General features: G+C 43.6%; 1 protein-coding gene across 1 annotated transcript in view; it reads right to left on the bottom strand.

Moving 5' to 3' along the window:
• Window positions 1–26,136, bottom strand: part of LOC126458510 (clavesin-2-like) — a 235,600-nt gene that overhangs the window by 26,756 nt on the left and 182,708 nt on the right. Inside the window, exons 3-4 of the mRNA XM_050095605.1 lie at window positions 9,792–9,936; window positions 7,324–7,415 (exon numbers count right to left, since the gene is read on the bottom strand). Of these exons, the coding sequence (XP_049951562.1) occupies window positions 7,324–7,415; window positions 9,792–9,936 (237 nt within the window). The remainder of the gene's footprint in view (window positions 1–7,323; window positions 7,416–9,791; window positions 9,937–26,136) is intronic.

Here is a 26,136-nt window from a genome sequence, read left to right as displayed (position 1 = left end):
AAGATGCCTGTCATCTCGTCCGCTAGTGATACGAGGCCGTTGGGGTCCAGCACGGCGTTCCGTATTACCCTCCTGAACCCGCCGATTCCATATTCTGCTAACAGTCATTGGAGAACGACCAACGCGAGCAGCAATATCGCTATACGATAAACCGCAATCGCGATAGGCTACAATCCGACCTTTATCAAAGTCGGAAACGTGATGGTACGCATTTCTCCTCTTTACACGAGGCATAAAAACAACTTTTCACCAGGCAACGCCGGTCAACTGCTGCTAGTGTATGAGAAATCGGTTGGAAACTTTCCTCATGTCGGCACATTGTAGGTGTCGCCACCGGCGCCAACCTTGTCTGAATGCTCTGAAAAGCTAATCACTTGCATATCACAGCATCTTCTTCCTGTCGGTTAAATTTCGGTCTGTAGCACGTCATCTTCGTGGTGTAGCAATTTTAATGACCAGTAGTGTACAAAACTGCTCAAAGAATAGAACATTAGTAATTTCGCGCCAGTGGTGTGTCGGAGAGAAATGCACAAGCCTTTGCCTAATGTGTAACTGCCAGAAGTTTCATTGTTGTGAGTCTGCTAGTTATTGTTCAGTGCTGTATCGAGTATAACAATGTATCGCACAGTTCACGAATTTCGAGGTAGAGGAGCAACGCATCTGCATTGAATTTTTCGTGAAACTCGAGGAAACCTTTACAGAGATACACCAAATGATGCAGGAAACCTACGGTCATGAGGGCTTAAGACGTACTCGGTGTCACGAATGGTTAACACGGTTTAAAAATGGCGAGATGGAAGTTAAAGATGACCGTCGTTCAGGACGCCCGTCGACATCTACCGCCGACACTCGTGTCAGGAACGTCAACGAAATTATGCGTGCCGGTCGAAGATTAACTGTCCGAGAGCTTGCAGAAAAATGTAACATTTCACTTGGATCATGTCTTAAAATTCTGACACAGTATCTCGGAATACACCGTGTTGCCGTCAAGTTATTCCCACGACTCATGAGTTAAGACCAGAAAGGCCTTCGCCCAGCAATCTGTGTCGAGCTTTTGGGTCGTGCAAATGAGAACAAGATGTTCCTTGAGAGAATCGTAACTGGTGGTGAGACGTGGGTCTGCGGTTATGATGCTGAGACCAAGGTTCAGTCTTCAAAATGGGTCGGGAAGACCAAAAAAAGCTCGTCAGGTCATGTCAAATGTCAAAGTCATGCTGATAGTTTTCTTTGACTTTGAAGAATTAGTTCATCACGAATTCCTGCCACAGGGACAAACTGTTAATCAGTGGTACTATCGAGACGTGTTGCGATGCCTGCGAGAAAATGTGAGAAGGGAACGACTTGAAATGTGGCGAGGCAATTCATGGCTCTTGCATCACGATAACGCACGCGCACGTTCATCCCTGTTGGTGCGCGACTATTGCACAAAAAGCGAAATCACTGTGTTGCCTCAACCTCCGTTCTCTCCAGACCTGACCCTTGCAGACTTTTTTTTTTTTCAAAAGGTGAAAACCCCGTTGAAAGGACGAAGATTTGCAACGACAGACGAGATAAAAGAACGTACCAAGACTGCTTCTGGGAGCGTAAACGGCGTTGGGAGCGGTGTATTAATTGTGGGGGAGAGTATTTCGAGGGAGACCGTGAACAATAAGTAAAATGTAAGCGCGGAAAAAAAAAGAAAAATGTGGGCAAAGTTCCGGAGTTTTTTGAACAGACAGCGAATTTTCAAGAGGCCACGTCATGTTGCACACTGGATATTACATTGGCGTCCAGTGATGTCGCGCTGCAGCGAAACAAGTTGTACAATCATTACTAGAAAAAAGGCACGTAATGAATTCTTCGAGATTGTTATGGTCACGGATAAAATTTATTTGTTGGGACGCGTTTCGGTACACACAGTACGAAAGACATAAATACACTAAAGGCCATTAAAATTGCTACACCACGAAGATGACGTGCTACAGACGCGAAATTTAACCGACGGGAAGAAGATGCTGCGATATCCAAATGATTAGCTTTTCAGAGCATTCAGACAAGGTTGGCGCCTGTGGCGACACCTACAATGTGTCGACATGGGGAGGAGAAATGCGTACCATCACGTTTCCGACTTTGACAAAGGTCGGATTGTAGCCTATCGCGATTGCGGTTTATCGTATCGCTACATTGCTGCTCGCGTTGGTCGAGGTGCAATGACTTGTTAGCAGAATATGGAGGGTGTGTTCAGGAGGGTAATACGGAACGCCGTGCGGGATCCCAACGGCCTCGTATCACTACCAGTCGAGATGAGAGGTATCTTATCCGCATGGCTGTAACGTATCGTGCAGCCACGTCTCGATCCCTGAGTCAACAGATAGGGACGTTTGCAAGACAACAACCATCTGCACGAACAGTTCGATGACGTTTGCAGCAGCATGGACTATCAGCTCGGAGACCATGGCTGCGGTTACCCTTGACGCTGCATCACAGACAGGAGCGCCTGCGATGGTGTACTCAACGACGAACCTGGGTGCACGAATGGCAAAACTCCATTTTTTCGGATGAATCCAGGTTCTGTTTGCAGCATCATGATGGTCGCATCCTTGTTTGGCGACATCGCGGTGAACGCACATTGGAAGCGTGTATTCGTCATCACCACACTGGCGTATCACCCGGCGTGATGGTATGGGGTGCCATTGGTTACACGTCTCGGTCACCTCTTGTTCGCATTGATGGCACTTCGAACAGTGGACGTTACATTTCAGATGTGTTGCGATCCGTGGCTCTAGCCTTCACTCGATCCCTGCGAAACCCTACATTTCAGCAGGATAATGCACGACCGCGTGTTGCAGGTCCTGTACGGGCCTTTCTGGATGCCGAAAATGTTCGACTGCTGCCCTGGCCAGCACATTCTACAGATCTCTCAGCAATTGAAAACGTCTGGTCAATGGTGGCCGAGCAACTCGCTCATCACAATACGCCAGTCACTACTATTGATGAACTGTGGTATCGTGTTGAAGCTCTGTTTGACTCAATGCCCAGGCGTATCAAGGACGTTATTACGGCAAGATGGATGGATAGATGGATATTAGTGTTTAACGTCCCGTCGACAACGAGGTCATTAGAGACGGAGCGCAAGCTCGGGTGAGGGAAGGATATCGGCCGTGCCCTTTCTAAGGAACCATCCCGGCATTTGCCTGAAGCGATTTAGGGAAATCACGGAAAACCTAAATCAGGATGGCCGGAGACGGGATTGAACCGTCGTCCTCCCGAATGCGAGTCCAGTGTGCTAACCACTGCGCCACCTCGCTCGGTATTACGGCAAGAGGTGGCTGTTCTGGGTACTGATGTCTCAGGATCTATGCACCCAAATTGCGTGAAAATGTAATCACATGTCAGTTCTAGTATAATATTTGTCCAATGAATACCCGTTTATTATCTGCATTTCTTCTTGGTGTAGCAATTTTAATGGTCAGTAGTGTAGAAGACGCTAGGACATATGGCAAAGAAAAATCAAGTAGCAGAAAGAACGAAACTTATTCTGATAAATAAGCACTCAAATATTAGTCAAAAATGCTCACACTAGCAAACTGTACAATTATAATACAGACTCTCATGCGAGACGTACACGGAAGTACAGTTACAAAAGCTGCTAACCAAAAGACGTCGCACGCCAAACTGCCGCTGGCAAACAACCTCGTGAATGTGTAAACTCAAGAAATAGCCAAATGGCGTTGACATCAAAGACAGAAAACATGACATACCGGCGCAATAATGTTTACAGTTTGCGAAATGTAATCGTAAAAATCCTTTTCAATGTTAGTTAAATCTGTTACAAATAGCGGAACAGGTGTGCCAGATACTGTAAACAGTATCTTCATACATTTACGGTGTTTGTTATCCACTATACATTATGGTGTCTGTATGCGGTGATTAGTTTTTATTCATCACATTTTCTGTCCGCCCCTGGTAGCTGAGTGGTCAGCGCGACGGAATGTAATACCTATCGGCCAAGGTTCGATTCTCGGTTGGGTCGAAGATTTTCTCCACTCAGGGACTGGGTGTTGTGTTGTCCCAAACATCATCTCATCCCCATCGACACGCAAGTTGCCGAAGTGGCGTCACCTCGAAAGCCTTGCACCAGGCGAACGGTCTACCCGACGGAAGGCCCTAGCCAGACCGCATTATATCACATATTGTAGGAGGTGATGCTTGTAGGCACGAAACTATTGTGAATGTCATAAAGAGCCGATTAACAATTTTGGCCTTTTTTTCGGTAAACTTTCACCTCTGCTATCCCGTTGTTTTTACTGCGGGTTTCACACTGAATACTTTCTTTACAGTCAATAAGGATATCAGACGAACTTTGAATTAAGCTTTAACTTTTACAAACACGATTTTCAAATATTCTTCCAAGAGCGTCGTTGGTCTGGAGTCTCATCTCAGTTGTCTCACGAATGTTATTGCGAGGTTCGTCTATCACAAGACGATGAATTTTTTTCTACAGTTTTATTTTTAATTACTTTTACTTTATATTACTATTTTTCCCATTAGAAAGCATAAACATTAGTTGGCACCTGGAGAGTACCAAATCTGCAGTAGTGTCTGGACAACGTTTAATTTGCTTCATCCAGTAATAAACTTCCTTGAGCGCTAATACAGGCTAAACTTGTATCTGGGCCCGAGATCGTTATTCCAATGAAAATGTTTTATGAATGCAAAACACTCGTATTTACTCACACAGTCGATTTTCTGGTCAAAATCGACTAGTCGTGATGGATGTGCCTCATATGGCTTTTTGTAATTCAGTCACCAACCACGTTGCAATTGAGTCAGTGACATCGATGACTGCGCTGAGTGTAGAGTCCTAAAATCCTGAGAATGCTGAATACTGCGCATGCGCAGAAACGGCGGGGTACCGATGTTCGTGAGGGACGGTAGAGTCGTCTGTTATAACACCGTCAGGTAAACAAATCTCGCCGCGCCCACTCACGTTACAATAATAGATTTCTTACTTTGTCTGTCATTGATCTTTATTTTGGTATTTGTTTTATTTTCGTTGTGTAACGGGAAGCTTGCATGCGGACACGACATTTTTTTCTACGAATGCTCCCCCAATAGAGAAACCAAACAACTGAAAGCAAAAAGTTATATAGATTTTATGATACCTGGACAAAGAAAAATTTTAATTGTGCGTTAATAAGAACGTACTACGAGGGTGATTTGGTAAGTCTAGTACATTTCCATGAAATAATGAAATATCTACAGTGGACTGTGTGGTCATATGAAACTTCCTGGCGGATTAAAATTGTGCACCACCTTTCGTGAGCAATTGCTTTGCTAACTTTTTTTTCGCGACTGAGCTACCCAAGCACGACTGGTGAGATGTCCTCAACAGCTTTACTTCCGCCAATACCTAGTCTTCTATCTTCCAAACTTTACAGAAGCTCTCCTGCGAAATTTGCAAGAGTAGCCCTCCTGGAAGAAAGTATATTGTGCAGACATGGCTTAGCCACAGCCTGGGGCATGTTTCCAGAAGAACTTCTGTGAAGTTTGGAAGGTAGGAGCCGAGGTACCGACGGAAGAAGAGCTCGAAGAAGTGATCGTCAGTCGTGATTGTGTAGCTCCGAAGGCAGAGGTTCCGAGTTCGGAGCTCGGTCCACCATCAGTTTTAATATGCCAGAAAGTTTCATTTTTTTCTTGATATTCTTAGCAGATTTATGAAACCAGTCTCGTATATGACAAACGTTTGAATGAAAGTTGTTTCAACGGTGAGAAAATAACTCTACTGAAGGAGAAATATAATCTTGGATTTTATTCAGAAAGAGAACGCGAACAAAGCATTGAGTAAAAATGACATTTTTTTAAGAAGTGCAGCTACAAGTTTTGCTGTTGCAAAGCTTTTACATTTGAGATTCTGAGACTATCATAAAAAAGGTGACGTTCACGGACGTAGCTCGCTTTCAAGACTCCGGGAAAGTAACCGACACAATGAGAGGAATGTGAATATCGCTTTGTTACCCTGCATGCTACAGATGGCGTACACATTGAAGTCTGTTAACAGCTACTAAAACGTTCGGTATGTATGAACACTATGCCACAAAACCACACCTTTCTACCTATCCCCATCCTTTTACAAAATACACGTGATCAACATTGTAATGGCAATTTTTGGAAATTTTTGGTAAGGTTGTGTGGGACCAAACTGCTAAGGTCATCGGTCTCTAAGCTTACACACTACTTAATCTAACTTAAACTAATTTACGCTATGGACGACACACACACCCATGCGCGAGGGAGGACTCGAACCTCCGACGGGGGGAGCCGCGCGGACCGAGATAAGGCGCCCCATACCGCGCGGCAATAACGCTGCCGGAAAAACAAATCCGTGACGGAGTCAAGCAGCATGGATGTGTGTGATGTCCTTACGTTAGTTAGGTTTAAGGAGTTCTAAGTCCTAGGGGACTTATGACCTCAGAAGTTAAGTCCCATAGTGCTCAGAGCCATTTTTTTTGTTCACTCATGATGGATGGAAAGAAGACTAACGTTTCATATCGCACTGACATAAAGCTCGGTAGTGATCAGAAATAGTCTAGCTCGACGATGGTGGAAAATAGTCCTGACATTCACTCGAAACGATTTATAAATACCACGGATAGTCAAACACAAAAAGGATGAACGGCGATTTAATCTTAGCTCCTCCCGAAACGAGCACAACTTCTAAGGCCTTGACTAGAATCGGAGGCGAGGTGCGTTAAAAATTCCCTCTAGTTATAATTTTCATATGTTTTATTTTCACTGATGCGACAGATACGCATGCCTCTGCTTTTAACAGGCCCAGGTATTTAGTTGAGCAAATTGCCATGACTCTTAGAGCGTTTTGTCACGTTACATTTTTGCCGATACTTGTAGCCGTCACAATTTTCTTTCTGCTCTTCTAGTGCTTTTCCTGCAAAATCTGAAAAGCGTATTAGCTACCCTCGCATGGAGGGCTAATAACTATAAAGCCGAAGTATAATCCGCAAGCCACATATTCAATCCTTGAGTCTATTCCGTCTTACACAGTGTAGCTTAGACTTCCTGTGAAAGTGTTGCAAAATTTTTGCTGACATGTGACAAACACAACTAGTGTTTTTAGAAGTCTCAGGAAATTGATCTGCAACTTTTCCTGATACGAACGAACATTAAATATTCTTGCACCACAATAACGTCTAAAAACGGGATCTATCAGTGGTTTTCAAATAATTAGTTTCTTATAGTGACTAGCGCAACACGAAGGAACAAAAGTTTCCATAAACGTTCTACAATCTACCAACATTCAGAGCTGGAAAGCACATGAAAACTCACCATGTGGAAGGCCTTGGCGCAGTTAAACTTCCTGGCCCTCAGGAACCTCAGTAGGAAGTCGTCGTCTGTGCGAACGTGGAGATTTTTTTCAGCTGAAACGTATAATAAACGTTGTTACAAAGCTACAAGTCTACTGCTTGATAATAAAAGTCGGTAAAGAATTTTATATCTTGACAGTTAGTAAACAAATCTAGATGTACGTAGCTGCAAAAATCAACACCAACAATATTCTATCTTTACCACAAAGAGATGCTCCTTATATAACATTAGTTACGTAACAATAAGGATAAAGATTATGATTTTCAAAATACGCCTGAACCACTCTGTAGTTTGTGAATTCAAACTGAGAAGTTATTAACTCCACTGGAAAATATGAACATACAAAACTGGAATAAGAGTGCATTGACCAGGTCTGGCGTTATAACATCAAATTGTCGTAATATACGTCCTTTCTAATGTGGTCAGCAGTTATCTTCCTGCGGCAAGCCAGGAGGTCAGCTACTGGCGAAAGTAAAATTATATGTGGTGATCCTGACTCGTGCTCGGATAGCTCAGTCAATGAAGCACTTGCTTGAAATGTAGATGTGGGGATGTGAAGACAATGATGGTACAATGCCCATAGACTGCTGGTCACTGGGTTGTTGTTGTTGTTGTGGTCTTCAGTCCTGAGACTGGTTTGATGCAGCTCTCCATGCTACCCTATCCTGTGCAAGCTTCTTCATCTCCCAGTATTTACTGCAAACCACATCCTTCTGAATCTGCTTAGTGTATTCATCTCTTGGTCTCCCTCTACGATTTTTACCCTCCACGCTGCCCTCCAATGCTAAATTTGTGATCTCTTGATGCCTCAGAACATGTCCTACTAACCGGTCCCGTCTTTTTGTCAAGTTGTGCCACAGACTCCTCTTCTCCTCAATTCTATTCAATACTTCATCATTAGTTATGTGATCTACCCACCTAATCTTCAGCATTCTTCTGTAGCACCACATTTCGAAAGCTTCTATTCTCTTCTTGCCCAAACTATTTATCGTCCATGTTTCACTTCCATACATGGCTACACTCCATACAAATACTTTCAGAAACGACTTCCTGACGCTTAAATCTATACTCGATGTTAAGAAATTTCTCTTCTTCAGAAACGCTTTCCTTGCCATTGCCAGTCTACATTTTATATCTTCTCTACTTCGACCATCATCAGTTATTTTGCTCCCCAAATAGCAAAACTCCTTTACTACTTTAATTGTCTCATTTCCTAATCTAATTCCCTCAACATCACCCGACTTAATTCGACTACATTCCATTATCCTCGTTTTGCTTTTGTTGATGTTCATCTTATATCCTCCTTTCAAGAGACTATCCATTCAGTTCAAACGTAGGTTTGCCCTTCCTTAATCTTTCTTCTAAGATAAGTCATACGGTCAGTATTGCCTCACGTGTTCCAACATTTCTACGGAATCCAAACTGATATTCCCCGAGGTCGGCTTCTAACAGTTTTTCCATTCGTCTGTAAAGAATTCGCGTTAGTATTTTGCAGCTGTGACTTATTAAACTGATAGTTCGGTAATTTTCACATCTGTCAACAGCTGCTTTCTTTGGGATTGGAATTATTATATTCATCTTGAAGTCTGAGGGTATTTCGCCTGTCTCATACATCTTGCTCACCAGATGGTAGAGTTTTGTCAGGACTGGCTCTCCCAAGGCCATCAGTAGTTCTAATGGAATGTTGTCTACTCCCGGGGCCTTGTTTCGACTCAGGTCTTTCAGTGTTCTGTCAAACTCTTCACGCAGTATCGTATCTCCCATTTGATCTTCATCTACATCTTCTTCCATTTCCATAATATTGTCCTAAAGAATATCGCCCTTGTATAGACCCTCTATATGCTCCTTCCACCTTTCTGCTTTCCCTTCTTTGCTTAAAACTGGTCCATCTGAGCTCTTGATATTCATACAAGTGGTTCTCTTTTCCCCAACGGTCTCTTCAATTTTCCTGTAGGCAGTATCTATCTTACCCCTAGTGAGATAAGCCTCTACATCCTTACATTTGTCCTCTGGCCATCCCTGCTTAGCCACTTTGCACTTCCTGTCGAACTCATTTTTGAGACGTCTGTATTCCTTTTTGCCTGCTTCATTTACTGTATTTTTGTATTTTCTCCTTTCGTCAATTAAATTCAATATTTCTTCTGTTACCCAAGGAGTTCTACTAGCCCTCGTCTTTCTACCTACTTGATCCTCTGCTGCCTTCACTACTTCATCCCTCAGAGTTACCCATTCTTCTTCTACTGTACTTTTTTCTCCCATTCCTCTCAATTGTTCCCTTATGCTCTCCGTGAAACTCTGCACAACCTCTGGTTTAGTCAGTTTATCCGGGTCCCATCCCCTTAAATTCCCACCTTTTTGCAGTTTCTTCAGTTTTAATCTAACTGGGTAGTATGCTAGAATGCTATAAAGCTGCTGTAAGGTGCACATACCGACGACCATGCTGCGGAAGGTGTCTATGTCCTGGCGTAAGGTGTCTGGGCGCTCGTTGAGTTCCTCCTGGGCGCGGCGCTGCCACTCTGGCGGCAACTGCGGTGGCGGCGGCTGTGGGGGCGGAGGGGGTAGAGCGCTGCACACCTGTGGCAAGCAAGGCTTCGCATCACGTGACGGAGGTAAAACACTGCATGCACGATTCTAGCATTCCTTCTCCACCGTCATACGTACTGTATCGTTAGGAGAATCAGGATACCAGCAGAAATGAGCAATGTAGGCATTTTAATAACATTTACCTGCTTCAAAACATGCGCAGCTGCAACGAAAAGTGCCTGAAACTGGAATGAGATTCACTAAGGAGGGTTTGGCGAGTGCCTAGAGAGCGTTACCTGCCATCATGTGTAATGTACGGAGGAGGTAGTATTACGGTATTTGGGTGTTTCTAGTGGTTAGAGTGTGGGTTCCCTCACTGAGCTAAAGAGATCAAAAGATGACGAAGCTTAAACACATTTTACCGTATTTTGTTCTGTGTACAGTAGAGTAACAGCTCGGAAACGATGATTGTCTGCATCAGCATGACATTAGATTAGGTTAGGTTACATTAGATTAAATTAATACTTGTTCCATAGATCATGAGTACGATACTTCGTAATGATGTGGAATGTGTCAGCACCCTGTCATAGTTCAGCATCTGTGAGGCAACAGTTTGTGAGTAATAACATCTCTGAAGTAGACTGGCATGCCCAGAGTCCCGACCTAAAGTAAAGGAAAATCTCTGGGCTGCGTTAAGAGGCTCTCACAAGCTCAATATTTATTGCGCAACACATACTAAGTGCAACAATATTGAACCTCTGAGAGCGGTATTGACGGTCTGCGCAGCATATTGAAGGAACGGCAGAGTTTTAAAAATATTGACACTCGATCAATGTACTGCACAATATACTGTACCGTGTAAGGACAGTAGTGCGCAATAAACGGTATTTCCTACGAACGTATTTCCGCTAAGAACCGAAAAAAGAAAATGTCAAAAGATTAGGGAGTGTGCTGGAGAATGTACGCTATATTAAACCACCATGCTGTACTTTGAGAAATAAAATTCCACAATAACAGGAGAAACTGAAGGTCATGGTGTCATGACAGTGAGCAGAAATGTTTATTTTACTTGTAGCAGTTTTCAGAATTGGCAAATAAGATCAGCTCAGCCATCCAGTGAGCATATGTGCTTTTTTTCCAACAGTTGTCACACCACAGACACAACATCATGTAAGTTTTCAGACAGTCATCAGTAAACAAATGTTCTATTTCGTTTGCGACAGTCGTCGCGTAGAGAAATACATATAAAACAGCAAACGTACACGATAAATTATAAACTTCACTTGTTTGATTTGTAATTAGTTGTTGTTGTTATGGTTTACGAATCTATGCTGCAATGAATGAACCTCCGGTCCAATGAAATGTTTAGTGGAAGATTTTCAGACACTTCGTCCGTTCTGCATAATTTGGAAAATTTGTGGTTAGGTCTTATGGGACCAAACTGTTGAGGTAATCGGTCTCTAAGCCTACACACTACTTAATCTAACTTAAACTAACTTACGCTATGGACAACACACACACACACCCCCATGCCCGAAGGAGGACTCGAATCTCCGGCGGGAGGGGCCGCGCAATTCGTGACAAGGCGCCCTAGACCGCGCGGCATAATTCCTGCTTGTGTTTTGCAACGTAAGCATCTCATCGCAATACTTACGAGTTCCAATTCGTCGACCACCGACATGTTTGTTACGAAGGCAGAGTTGTTTTAAGTGACGCATCTCGGGCATACCTTCTCGGGTTCCGGCTGTTAAAAGCAGCAATGGCTGTCATTCTTTCACAGACATTCACACACCTCATTGAAAGTGTCACCATCAGAGTGAAAGTCAGATAGTGAACATGCGTATGTAATACATCAGGAAGATGACTCATCTGTTTTTAAACACAGTGAAAATCTTTAACACTGAAGGGCTTAATATTAAAAGGTCCGCAGCTCGTGGTCTAGTGACTAGCGTTGCTACTTCTGGATCACGGGGTCCCGGGTTGGATTCTCGGCCGGGTTAGGGATTTTCTCTGCCCGGGGACCGGGTGTCTGTGTTGTCCTCGTCCTTCCATCATCATCAGTGAAAGTGGCTAGATTGGACTGTGTACAGACTGCGAATTTGTACGGGCGCTGATGACCGCACATTTGGGCGCCCAACCAACCAAACATCGCCATCACCATTAACAATAAAAACTATTTAACGCCAAACAATACTGCAATTGTGACGAGGAGCTGTGTAATTTAATACAGTTTTTTTTCTTTCTACACTAAACAGCGACCGTTCAACATGAAAAGATTTCGGTTTTGTACCTTCCAAGTCACCCTGACTTGTTGGCTTATTTTTTTCTCTTGGCTAAACAAGTAAACAATGGTTGCTTCTGTTGATGTGTTACCACTTGTCTTTGGGTACTGACATTATCAAAACTCTTCAGTCAAGTATTCGGACTCAGTGATAGGTATGCCGATGTCGGTGAGTTGTGGGGCGGAATCAGTAAATTCTGAATTAAAATCATTTCGTGTTTTTTGCTTTTAAATAGCGGTGCAGGTAGTGTGCGAGTAGTTTTTTACTGGCCATTTTATAGAAATCGGGATGCAAACAAACAGTTCGCTTAGAATAAAGATGGAGCTGCTTCAAGCAGCTAAGCATTCTAACTGCGCCGTCACAATACATACTTTCGCTAATGAAATTCGTCATATACAATCCATCAGAATGTGAGAAGAACAGTAATGTACATACCTTGAACACTAGAGGGAAAAATAGCCTTTATTACCAATTGTTTAAGCTGTCATTCGTTCAGAAAGGAGATCAATATGCAGCAATAAAAATTTTTGATGATTTGTCCAATAACATGAAAAGTCTGTCAGGTAGCGAAACGAGTTTTAAATCTAATTTAAAATCATTTCTCCTGGACAACGCCTTCTATTCCGCTGACGAATTTCTACATAAAACCGGTAGTAAGAAAAAAAACCATTAGTTTTTAAGTGGAGTTGCATGAGTAGGAATAAAATGATATGTGTTCATTAATGTTAACACAAATCATGTGTACATATCCTGTAAACTGACTGGGTCCACATAATTTCAATAAAAGAATCGTTCAAATGATCTATGGAACATGTTACTAACTTACTAATTAAGCAGCAGTGGACGAAAAACGAAGGCCGAAAACAGGAACTTCTAAAAAGTTGGGATTTCCTAATTCCGCACTGTCGGCGATTGTTAAAAATAGAGATCCAACCCGGCGATGTTTGCATGCATTATGGTCGAGCCAGACAGGAACGGTATAAGAACGCTAAAATACAGAGAGATAGCAGTTGCTTCTTTGGATCCTACAACCGTTCGTATCAGAACCTTTTTTGCTGGAAAGACTTGATGAACTTGCAAAACAAATGGGTATTGAATTCGCTGCATATACAAGGGTTGAATTAAAAGTTATGCCTCCACCTTAGTTAATTGGGTTTGGATGGGAATATTTTAGTAAATCAAATGCAGAAATAATCCTTAGAATGTGATCTTTAAGTACCAATATTCACTTTTCCACATAATCACCAGCCAATTGGATACATTTCTGCCAATGATGAACAAGTTTTCTGAAGCCGTCACGGAAGAAGTCGACACTCTGTTTCCACAATCACAGTCTCACAGTTCTCTCAACGTCTTCATCAGAAGCATAATGATGTCCCCGTAGATCGTCTTTCATTATAGGGAAGAGATGGAAGTCAGACGGTGCTAAATCTGGACTATATGGAGGATGCCATACGGTGGTGATATTCAGTCTCTGAAGTTCTGCTGTGGTGGCACGTGTAGTGTGTGGTTTGGCATTGTCATGCTGGAGGAAAACATTTCCCTTTTTCTTTCGGACCCTGTTTAGCTGTCGTTTCTGAGTTCACAGCGTTGTGATGCATCGCTCTGAAATTATTGTTGTTCCACGATCAAGGAAATTAACATGGACATCATCATCTGCGTCCCAGAACACTGTGGCCATGATTTTTCTAGCTGAGGGCAGCATCCGGGGTACCCATCATGCACAGATCTTCCGACAGCCAAGCAAAGCAATAATGTGATCCACACGTTCATGTGAAACGCCGATTGTGCTTGCGATTTCTCTCTGAGTGATACGACGATTGTCCTGAATCGATCTGTCAATATTTTGCTTGCGAAATTCGGTGTTTGCTGTCACAGGACGTCCAACTCTTTGTTTGTCACGCAGATCAGATGTTCCCGCCTCAACATCTTTGAACTTACTCGCCCAACGACGCACAGTACTCACATCAATACAATCACCATAAACTGCTTTCATTCTCTAATGAATCTCTTTTAGGGTGATACCTTCTGCTGACAAGAATTCAATGACAGCACATTGCTTAAATCGCATTGACCGACCGTCTGCGCAGGGTTCCATACTTCACACTGTTACAACACAACCGTTCAATGTTAAGGCTTTCCGCCAACTGGAGCTGTAGAGCAGAGGCTGCAGAACAAGCCAGTACCTGCCGCATACCAATGCTGGCAACTGTTGAAGAGTTACGAAGGTTGAGGCATTACTTTTCAGTCAACCCTCGTACAGGCTGGTGCCAGTGTTTTAAGAAAGTAACAGCACGGTATTAAAAACATTAACGGCGAAGCCAATCATGTTTTACCGACTATGAGTAGATACTGGTTCCATTGTACGTTGCCTTAAATACTTTAACTATATGACACGAAAGATGTCTTCGTCGCTGACGAAATTGGCTTATTTTACCACCGCTTACATAATAACACTTCATCGTTTAAAGGGTAATCGTGTTCAAAGCGGGAAATCTCTAGCAAGAGGTAGTATTCAGTTTAAAAATTTAGGATCATTAATGACTAGTCGAATATAAGGCGAACAAAAAACTGTGAATGGTGGCCGCCAGTTTCATCGACTGGATTCTGATTAGGACAAACGATAACAGATTCTTTTTCCCTAAAAATCAATAATATGTTATATACAGGGTGTTACAAAAAGGTACGGCCAAACCTTCAGGAAACATCCCTCACACACAAATAAAGAAAAGATGTTATGTGGACATGTGTCCGGAAACGCTTACTTCCCATGTTAGAGCTTATTTTACTTTCGTCAGTATGTATTGTACTTCCTCGATTTACCGCCAGTTGGCCCAATTGTAGGAAGGTAATATTGACTTCGGTGCTTGTGTTGACATGCGACTCATTGCTCTACAGTACTAGCATCAGGCACATCAGTACGTAGCATCAACAGGTTAGTGTTCATCACGAACGTGGTTTTGCAGTCAGTGCAATGTTTACAAATGCGGAGTTGGCAGATGCCCATTTGATGTATGGATTAGCACGGGGCAATGCCCGTGGTGCGGTACGTTTGTATCGAGACGGATTTCCAGAACGAAGGTGTCCCGACAGGAAGACGTTCTAAGCAATTGATCGGCGTCTTAGGGAGCACGGAACATTCCACCCTATGACTCGCGACTGGGTAAGACCTAGAACGACGAGGGATCCTGCAATGGACGAGGCAATTCTTCGTGCAGTTGACGATAACCCTAATGTCAGCGTCAGAGAAGTTGCTGCTATACAAGGTAACGTTGACTACGTCACTGTATGGAGAGTGCTACGGGAGAACCAGTTGTTTCCGTACCATGTACAGCGTGTGCAGGCACTATCAGCAGCTGATTGGCCTTCACGGGTACACTTCTGCGAATGATTCATCCAACAATGTGTCAATCCTCATTTAAGTGCAAATGTTCTCTTTTCGGATGAGGCTTCATTCCAACGTGATCAAATTGCAAAGTTTCACAATCAACATGTGAGGGCTGACGAGAATCCGCATGCAATTGTGCAATCACGTCATCAACACACATTTTCTGTGAACGTTTGGGCAGGCATTGTTAGTGATGTCTTGATTGGGCCCCATGTTCTTCCACCTACGCTCAATGGAGCACGTTATCATGATTTCATACGGGATACTCTACCTGTGCTGCTAGAACATGCGCCTTTACAAGTACGACACAACACGTGGTTCATGCACGACGGAGCTTCTGCACATTTCAGTCGAAGTGTTCGTACGCTTCTCAACAACAGATTCGGTGACCGATGGATTGGTAGAGGCGGACCAATTCCATGGCCTCCACGCTCTCCTGACCTCAACCCTCTTGACTTTCATTTATGGGGGCATTTGAAAGCTCTTGTCTACGCAACCCCGGTACCAAATGTACAGACTCTTCGTGCTCGTATTGTGGACGGCTGCGATACAATACGCCATTTCCAGGGCTGCATCAGCGCATCAGGGATTCCATGCGACGGAGGGTGGATGCATGTATCCTCGCTAACGGAGGACATTTTGAACATTTCCTGTAACAAAGTGTTTGAAGTCACGCTGGTACGTTCTGTTGCTGTGTGTTTCCATTCCATGATTAATGTGATTTGAAGAGAAGTAATAAAATGAGCTCTAACACGGAAAGTAAGCGTTTCCGGACACATGTCCACATAACATATTTTCTTTCTTTGTGTGTGAGGAATGTTTCCTGAAAGTTTGGCCGTACCTTTTTGTAACACCCTGTATAGACTTTCGGGGTACAGCAACCAATTACAATAAGAAATTTTGATAGGAAATGGATTTACTGTACTGCAACAAAATTGGATGAGATCGAAAGTACAGAATTGCTTTCCGATGGCAACAACATGAAATACATTTAACACTAAAAATATTTTTGCCCCCTCATTTCGCTTTGCTTATTTCTCACTGTATTTCAGTCTTTGTATTCCCTACAATTATACTGCTCTGCTAATCCCCAAAGTACAAAGTTACCTAGTCTTGAATATTTAATTCTTCACTAAATTCACCCTTCTTCTGATAAATGTTTTCCGCAGACTTATTTTCCCTGTTACTTCTCCTTGTACCTCTTCATTTATCCTAGTCCACTTAATTTTTAACACCCTTCTGTAGCTCGACTTCCTTTACTCAGTGATAAAACCAGCCTCCAACAAATACAACTGTAACTGAATTGTTCGCCAGTGACTGACAGAACATAATAACAGTAAGAAAAAAAGATTGTTAATGTTCCTCTACTGTTGTTTATTCACTCAAAAACTGGTTTACGCTTTTTAGGCCATCATCACGTAACAATGCAGAAGCCCGGGAACAAATCAATAGATGTGAAAGTAATTACAGATGCATTCCGACGAAGTGCAATGAGGCCATTAGTATTCACGATTTATGTAAATAAAAAGATTTTATTTCAAGTCAGAGTTGCGCGTTCCGCTGCGGCAGATTGGTGAAGACGACGTTCCCAGACAGAGAAAGGGCCACATTAGCAAAGGAGGAATATCTCTGGTGTATTAAACCTCGAAACCAGTCAGAGCTACTTGACTGAGACTGGGACTTATAGCAAATCTATTTCATAATCATTAATAATCGCCGATAGTCGAACGTCATACGCTTAATTTCAACGAACTATATGTAGATGATATAGTTAGATACACGCTGACGGAAAAGAAGTGCGACATAAACGAATGTTGCTAGGCGTCTTTCTACAACCAAAAGACGATTTCTATTCAAATTTCGCGCCAGTCGCTTAAGAGTGTCACTAGTAGCGCCACTATGGGGATGAAACTCAGGTTTGCTTTAAGCATACGCTGTAACGGTCGTGAGCGTTAGTTATCTTGAGATTGGGCGTGGTGAGTTGATGTTAATCAAGAATGATTTTAAAACGACAAAAAACGCCATTATCAACACCTCACTGAGTTCGAACGACGTCATGTAATAGGGTTACGAGAACCTGGATGTTCCTTCTGCGATATTGCAGAAAGACTTGGCAGGAATGTGGCCACTGCAATAACTGCTAGCAGAGGTGGTCCCTAGAATGTACGGTCGCAAGAAGACTTGGCTCCGAACAGCCACTTGGAGCTACCGAGAGGGAAAACCATCGCGTCAGCCGTATGACTCTGGTGCATCATACTGCATCTGGAGCAGCAGTTTGAGCAGCAGTTGGCACCACAGTGATGCAACGAACTGTTACAAATCGGTTACTTCAAGGACAGCTCCGAACCAGAAGCCCTGTAGCGTGCATTCCACTAATCCCAAACCACCTCCATTTGTGACTTCAGTGCCCGCATCTCGTGGTCGTGCGGTAGCGTTCTCGCTTCCCACGCCCGGGTTCCCGGGTTCGATTCCCGGCGGGGTCAGGGATTTTCTCTGCCTCGTGATGGCTGGGTGTTGTGTGCCGTCCTTAGGTTAGTTAGGTTTAAGTAGTTCTAAGTTCTAGGGGACTGATGACCATAGATGTTAAGTCCCATAGTTCTCAGAGCCATTTTGTGACTTCAGTGATGTCAAACGAGTGCTCACAGGACGATTGGGTGGGAGTCTACCGTGTTTTCTGAAGAAGGCTGATTCTGTCTCGGTGACCGTGATGGCTATCTGTTGGTTAGGAGGAGGCCTGTTGAGGATCTGCAAACAACCTGTCTGAGTGCTAGACACACTGGACATACACCTGGAGTTGTGGTCTGGGATGCGATATCGTATGGCGGTGGGAACAATCTCGTGGTTATCCCAAGCACCCCGATTGCAAATTTGCACGTCAGTCTCGTGGTTCGACCTATTCTAATGTTATTCATGGACAAAATTTCAGGGGGTGTTTTTCAACACGATAACGCTTGTCCACATACCGCTATTGTAACCCATCGTGGACTACAGAGTGTCGACATGCTGCCCTGTCCTGCTCGAGCACTAGGTGTGTCTCCAGTCGAGCACGTATGGATCATCATCGGACGAGAGCTTCAGCGTCTTCCTCAAACAGCGTTAACCGTCCGTGTACAGACCGACCAAATGCAACAGGCACAGAACTTCATCCCACACATCGATATCCGGTTTGCTTGCATTCAACAGTTTATTCGGTTACATTGCTTTTTAGTGTATCAGCATTTCACATTTGCAACGGTGTATCTCTTGATTACATAACCTGTAGTCTTAATCACTTAAATATGTTACCTAGACAAAAGTAGTGCCGAAATTTCATTATTCTACATTAATTATTTTTTGGTGTTGCGATTTTCTTTCCGTCAGTGTATACAGGGTATAAAAAAATTATGTCACTAAATTTTATCCTGGATAGCTGATGCCAGTAGGAACCAAAATTACTGGTGATGTGTAGGTCGACAACGCACCATTTTTAAACTACGGAAACTCGGCCCCACTATGTCCGATTGGCCATGGGATTGCCCTGTTGCCGTTCGTCGGGTACGGCCGCTGTGGCCGAGCGGTTCTTGGCACTTCAGTCCGGAGCCGCGCTGCTGCTACGGTCGCAGGTTCGAATCCTGCCTCGGGCATGGATGTGTGTGATGTCCTTAGGTTAGTTAGGTTTAAGTAGTTCTAAGTCTAGGGGACTGATGACCTCAGATGTTAAGTCCCATAGTGCTTAGAGCCATTTGCACCATTTGAACCGTTCGTCGGTTGACGGGCAGCGCTATGGTTGTCGGTTCACACATGCAAACGTCCCTCACCCCCCTCTGCCCCAATGTGATACGCACACGTGTCGAATAGGTTTTGCTGTTTGTCTTCAACTCACGTCAGAGGCTTCGCACGTAAGCTTCGCTTCGGATCACATGTCACGTGCGATTTACTCATACAGTAAGCATGGCGGCTTATTCGTTTAAAGAACAACGAGATATGGTTTTTGTTTATGGAATAGCCAACGGTAATCCGCATGAAGATCGACAGTTGTCTGAGGAATGGTACCCAGCAAGACGTCCGCAAACGTTTACAGCAATTCACCGTCGACTTGGCGAAACGGGCTCAATAGCGGAATATCACGGTGATGCTGGAAGATCTCGAACACGACGGGATGCTGCATTTGAAGAGACCTCGAGCGCTTCGAGGAAGCACCTACGACAAGTACTCGAGCGGTTGGACACGACATGGGGGTCACTCATCGGTTAATCTGGGTGGTTTTGAGGAATGACGGACAGCATCCATTTAGTTTCCATCCAGTCCAAGACCTAAATCCTGTGCCGGGCTATGAATACAAGCTGGTTTCTGCGACGTGTTGCACGACATCCCGACTTCCCCGCCATTGTGTTGTTTACCGACGAGTGCACCTTCCATCGGGATGGCCTTTACAACATTCGAAACGTTCATTACTGCGCAAGGGGAAATCCTCACGTCACGTACGTCCACGGACATCAGGAACTATTTTCGCTCAACATTTGGGTAGGCATTACGGGTGATCATTGGATTGGGTCGGTCCGTCTACGTCCTCGACTTATCTCGGCGAAGTACCTTCCCTTTTTGCAAGAAACTCTACCCAGCCTGCTGGAAGATGTTCCCCTGGACGTACGGCTACAAATGTGGTTGCAGCATGACGGATCGCATGCACATAAGTCACTGTGTGCGTGTATTTAAATGAACTTTTCGATGGCCAGGTAATTGGCACATTTGCTAGTAGGACATGGCCTCCGCGATTACCAGACCTCACGCCTCCGGTCTTTTCCTGTGGGGATTTTTCATGGTTCTAGTTCATCCATACGGACGCGAACCACCTAGAAACGAAGAGGAATTAATGAATCCCATTCAGCATGCCGCCAATCACATCAGGGCAATGACAGGAACCTTTGAAAGAGTTCGGCAAAACACCGTTCGACGTTACCAAGCTTGTGTCGCGTCAGAGGGTCTCCAGTTCGAGCACCTGCTTCAAGTAAACAATGTCCTAGCTACAAAAAAGGCCTTTTTCAGGGCCGACACAATTTGTAAAAGACTTCCTGTACGCCAATTAACAGCTGTTGACGTGTTTATTCCCGGTACGTCTTATCATGAAACTACAATGGATGTGTCGGGACCCCTGCGGATTCACCCCCAGACCCCCAGAGTGGAAGGCTGGTGCGCTCTCACCGAACGTGCGGGCCGCCTAGGGTACAACGCGACCTCCGGCAGGCATAGCATTTGCGGTCATCCGTTGTCCAGAGCGTCTGGCAACAGAGCAATACCGTGGCCAATCGGAGTGCGTGACGACAAGTTTCCGTAGTTTAAAAATTGTGCGTTGTCGACTTAAACAACATTAGTAATTTTGGTATCAGCTATCCGGGGTTAAAATTTCGTCACACAATTTCTCTCCACCCTGTATTCTGGGTGGCTGCAGAATATAAGTAAGCCGCTACGCTAGAAACTGTATTGAACAGTAGCGTGATTTGCGGAGGATGAACGACTGGTTGCGGAGAGTGGTAGCAAACCATCAACATAGACAATTGTAACGTACGAGCGCATAAAGAGGCAGAAAGACCCACTATTCTTTTGGAACGACTACATCAAATAAGTTTAAGGGACGACAGGTGCCAGACTAAGCAGGTGAGCCGGCCGAAGTGGCCGTGCGGTTAAAGGCGCTGCAGTCTGGAACCGCAAGACCGCTACGGTCGCAGGTTCGAATCCTGCCTCGGGCATGGATGTTTGTGATGTCCTTAGGTTAGTTAGGTTTAACTAGTTCTAAGTTCTTGGGGACTAATGACCTCAGCAGTTGAGTCCCATAGTGCTCAGAGCCATTTGAACCATTTGAACTAAGCAGGTGACCGTAGGGACTGCTCTACCATCGTCGACTTTCTTGACACTTGTAGGATTTGATGGCCAATATCAGCTACCAATTTCCTAAAGCAATACGATGCCATTCTCAAAAATACTCGAAAAAATCGACTTTGAAGATTTCCAACGAAGAATCATCATCGAATAATTGTAGAGATATTTCGGCCTTCGTAGATTAAATGTACACTACCTGTAATAAATCTCTTAAAAACTAAACTGAACACCATCCGAACAGACCTCGGAGGCTCCAACGGTACTGACCTACCGCCGTGTCATCCTCAGCCTATAGGTGTCACTGGATGCGGATGTGGAGGAGCATGTGTCAGCACGCCGCTCTGCCGGCCGTTGTCAGTTTACAAGGCCGGAATCGCTACTTCTACATCTACATTTACGTGGATACTCTGCAAATCACATTTAAGTGCCTGGCAGAGGGTTCATCGAACCACCTGCACAATTCTCCATTATTCCAATCTCGTATAGCACGCGGAAAGAATGAACATCTATATCTTTCCGTACGAGTTCTGATTTCCCTTATTTTATCTTGGTGATCGTTCCGCGCTATCTAGGTCGGTGTCAACAAAATATTTTCGCATTCGGAGGAGAAAGTTGGTGATTGGAATTGCGTGAGAAGATTCCATCGGAACGATAAACGCGTTTCTTTTAATGATTTCCAACCCAAATCCTGTATCATTTCTGTGACTCTATCTCCCATATTTCGCGATAATACGAAACGTGCTGCCTTTCTTTGAACTTTTTCGATGTACTCCGTCAGTCCTACCTTGTAAGGATCCCACACCGCGCAGCAGTATTCTAAAATAGGACGGACAAGCGTAGTGTAGGCATTCTCCTTAGTAGGTCTGTTACATTTTCTAAGTGTCCTGCCAATAACGCTGCCGTTGGTTAGCCTTCCCCACAACATTTTCTATGTGTTCTTTCCAATTTAAGTTGTTCCTAATTGTAATACCTAGGTATTTAGTTGAATTTACGGCTTTTAGATTAGACTGATTTATCGTGTGAACGAAGTTTAACGAGTTCCTTTTAGCACTCATGTGGATGACCTCACACTTTTAGTTATTTACGGTCAACTGCCGCTTTTCGCACCATTCAGATAGTTTTTCTAAACCGTTTTGCAGTTTGTTTTGATCTTCTGATGACTTTATTAGTCGATAAACGACAGCGTCATCTGCAAAGAACCGAAGACGGCTGTTCAGATTGTCTCCCAAATCGTTTATATAGATAAGGAACAGCAAAGCGCCTATAACACTACCTTGGGGAACGCCTGAAATCACTTCTGTTTCACACGGCGACTTTCCGTCAGTTACTACGAACTGTAATCTCTCTGAAAGGAAATCGCAAATCCAGTCACATAACTGAGACGATATTCCATAAGCACGCAGTTTCACTATAAGCCGCTTGTGTGGTACAGTGTCAAAAGCCTTCTGGAAATCCAGGAATACGGAATCGATCTGAAATCTCTTGTCAATAGCACTCAGCAGTTTATGTGAATAAAGAGCTAGTTGTGTTTCACAGGAACGATGTTTTCTAAACCCATGCTGACTGTGTGTCAATAGACCGTTTCAAAATGGCTCTGAGCACTATGGGACTTATCACCTGAGGTCATCAGTCCCCTAGAACTCAGAACTACTTAAACCTAACTAACCTAAAGACATCACACACATACATGCCAGAGGCAGGATTCGAACCTGCGACCATAGCAGTCGCGCGGTTCCGGACTGAGCGCCTAGAACCGCTAGACCAACGCCGCCGGCAATAGACCGTTTCCTTCGAGGTAATTCATAATGTTCGAACACAATATATGTCCTAAAATCCTGCTTCATATCGATGTTAACGATATAGGCCCATAATTTAGTGGATTACTCCTACTACCTTTCTTGAATATTGGTGTGACCTGTGCAACTTTCCAGTCTTCGGGTACGGATCTTTCGTCGAACGAACGGTTGTATATGATTGTTAAGTATGGAGCTAATGCATTAGCATACTCCGAAAGGAACCTAACTGGTATACAGTCCGGACCAGAAGACTTGCTTTTATTAAGTGATTTGAGTTGCTTCCCTACTCGGACGATATTTACTTCTACGTTACTCATGTTGGCAGCTGTTCTCGAATCGAATTCTGGCATATTTACTTCTTAATCAAGTAGCTCCCCAGTTTGCGTCACAAGGGCTGAGTGCACCCCGCTTGCCAACAGCGATCGGTAGACTGGACGGTCACCCATTCAAGTGCTAGCCATGCTCGACGGTGCTTAAGTTTGGTGATCTGACGGGAACCGGTGTTACTACTGCGGCAAGGCCTTTGGCAATAAATCGCATATTATGTAAAATACGGGTAAATGGTGCACGTAGATAGGAGGATAAGAAAACCCGATAGCTTTATAGTACAGAACTGTTGTATTCCGCTTCACCTTGTTTAGCTACGGCTAAAGTATTGAAACGATGTGAAATGAAATAAATATATAAAATAAGTTACAGGGTGGCGAGAATAGGGAAATCAGAATACGTCAATTAACTGGCAGAATTATAGGAAGATATAGTGTATCTACAAATGTGATAGAGCAAAATACTAGCACGACCTATTCTTGAGTGGTGTTTGATTGTTTAAGGTTATGATCACGCTGAATTGTAGGAGATGTCCATAGGATTCCAGAGACTGTTGCTAGAGATGAACATGGTCAGTTTAGTCAGTACGAGTCTGCCCAGAGGACTTCAGTGGGCGTCTCTGGAAGAAAACTGTTGGTCTTTTCTGGTAGTGCTACTGGTTCAGTTCAGAGAACCGATATTCGTGGCAGTATGTGGAATAATTTTACTGTTTGCAGCGAATGACTAAAATGAGGACTGCAAGAACATGGTAAGAAAAATTAAAATAGATACGACGGTGCTCTCCCGTCTTCCATAAGCAAGTGGGACGCAAAATGAGTGACATCTTTGCGAAACATCCTTTGTCACATGCTGTATAGTGTTTAGGAATTAATGGAAATGCCGTGGGGTATGGTAATGGGATCATTATTATCAGTACTTGTTGTTTACCACGAACACGACTCGAAGCTACGATCTGTGTGTCTCGGTTTACAAAGCACCTATTTGTGCTGCATGCTTTACGAGGGAATTACTTTCCAAGAACAAAAAAATGTGTGTGAAATCTTATGGGACTTAACTGCTAAGGTCATCAAAGGTCATCAATCCCTAAGCTTACACACTACTTAACCTAAATTATCCTAAGGACAAACACACATACCCATCCCCGAGCGAGACTCGAACCTCCGCCGGGACTAGCCGTTTCGAAGAACAACCGACCAGCAATGGACCACTTTTTTGTTTTTAGTATCTGCGCTTGAATCCTTTGGATGTTATGTGATGTAAAAGTAAGAATTACCGGTAATCCCCAATAGTCGACACTATTAAGTCAGACAATGAGGTTATCGGCTATTATTACTGAGCCGAGTGTAGGAGGTTGCATCACCGAAAAATTTTAGCTTCCGCTTCAGGAAGGCGTCCAGACAATTTTCATCACTTACTGTGGCGCAAGTTCTTTGGAACCATTAAGGATTAATTGACATCATGATTAGAATCATATCACACTTCATGCTGAGTGGTATTGTTGTGCAATTGCACATTTATAAGAGTTCAAAATTTTCAAATTATTTTCGCATATTCTGACTCGTTTAATAGTCACCTAATTGTTTAAAAAGTGATTGTATTTATGCACGGATACCAGAATACACGGTAATGGTAACACGCAGGCGGGTTGCGAACTATGACACGACATCTTGAACCCATTCGCCATGTCGCTCCGCACTGAAGCTTATAGGCACATGTACACATTTTTAACTCATACGCAGATAAGAAGGAAATCGTCATTTACCATGTTTTGGTGTATTATTGTTAGTGTTATAGTTATTAAGCTCTATACTAGTTAGATTACATTTTCTGTGATCGGTGAATGCTAGTGTGAAGTTTCTGAAGGACATGAATTCTTTCACTGTCTTAGAGGGCTCTCCTTTTTCTCTGGGGAAAAGGCTCACACGGCCTTAGACCACATGGACCTGTAGCACGGAGAAACCCGATATAATGTCATTTTAACTCTTTCACTGATTTAACAGGTTTTCTCTTTCTATTCTGGAAAGTTATGTTACAACTTTTTTCATCTTTTTCGGTTTTCGTCTTTTGTTCACTCTTAGTTCGCTCACTACCTTTAGTTTTTTTTTCTTGTTGATAGCATTCATTCTAATGAAAGGCCTCCATTCCTGGATACTTCTCATTTATTATGTCCTTTAACCTTATAAAAATTTTTCTGTTGCGGACAGTGAAATTGCCGTGGAATTGCTGAAATTCTCTTTCCATTTTCAAAGTGAATTCCATAAAATTTTCAGTCTACTCCGTTAAAGATCGACCTGAAACTGTTTGAATCCAGTTCTTTCCTGAAACATTAACGTGATAAGCTAGTTTACCACAGAAATGTTCTAATTCGAGGTGATTTCCTTTAGTTCTATAAGAAGCATATCATGCAATCATCTCTAACTGCTCAACATTTTCCTCCAAACCTGGAACGTTTTCCCCATTCATATTCGGTGCAATTCTCAAAAATTTCTCCCATCTCTGAAACAATCTCTTCAACTTCCTTGTGGCATTCGCTTTCCTGTAGAGGATAAGTGTCCAGCTTCTCAGAAGATGACGGTTCTACAGTCGTAGCTCGAGTTTCCGC

Source organism: Schistocerca serialis, chromosome 2, assembly GCF_023864345.2.
Source record: "Schistocerca serialis cubense isolate TAMUIC-IGC-003099 chromosome 2, iqSchSeri2.2, whole genome shotgun sequence".
In the NCBI taxonomy this organism is placed as follows: Eukaryota; Metazoa; Arthropoda; class Insecta; order Orthoptera; family Acrididae; genus Schistocerca; species Schistocerca serialis.
The sequence above is the reverse complement of the archived record's forward strand: the minus strand, read 5'-3'. Positions and strand labels throughout refer to the sequence as shown.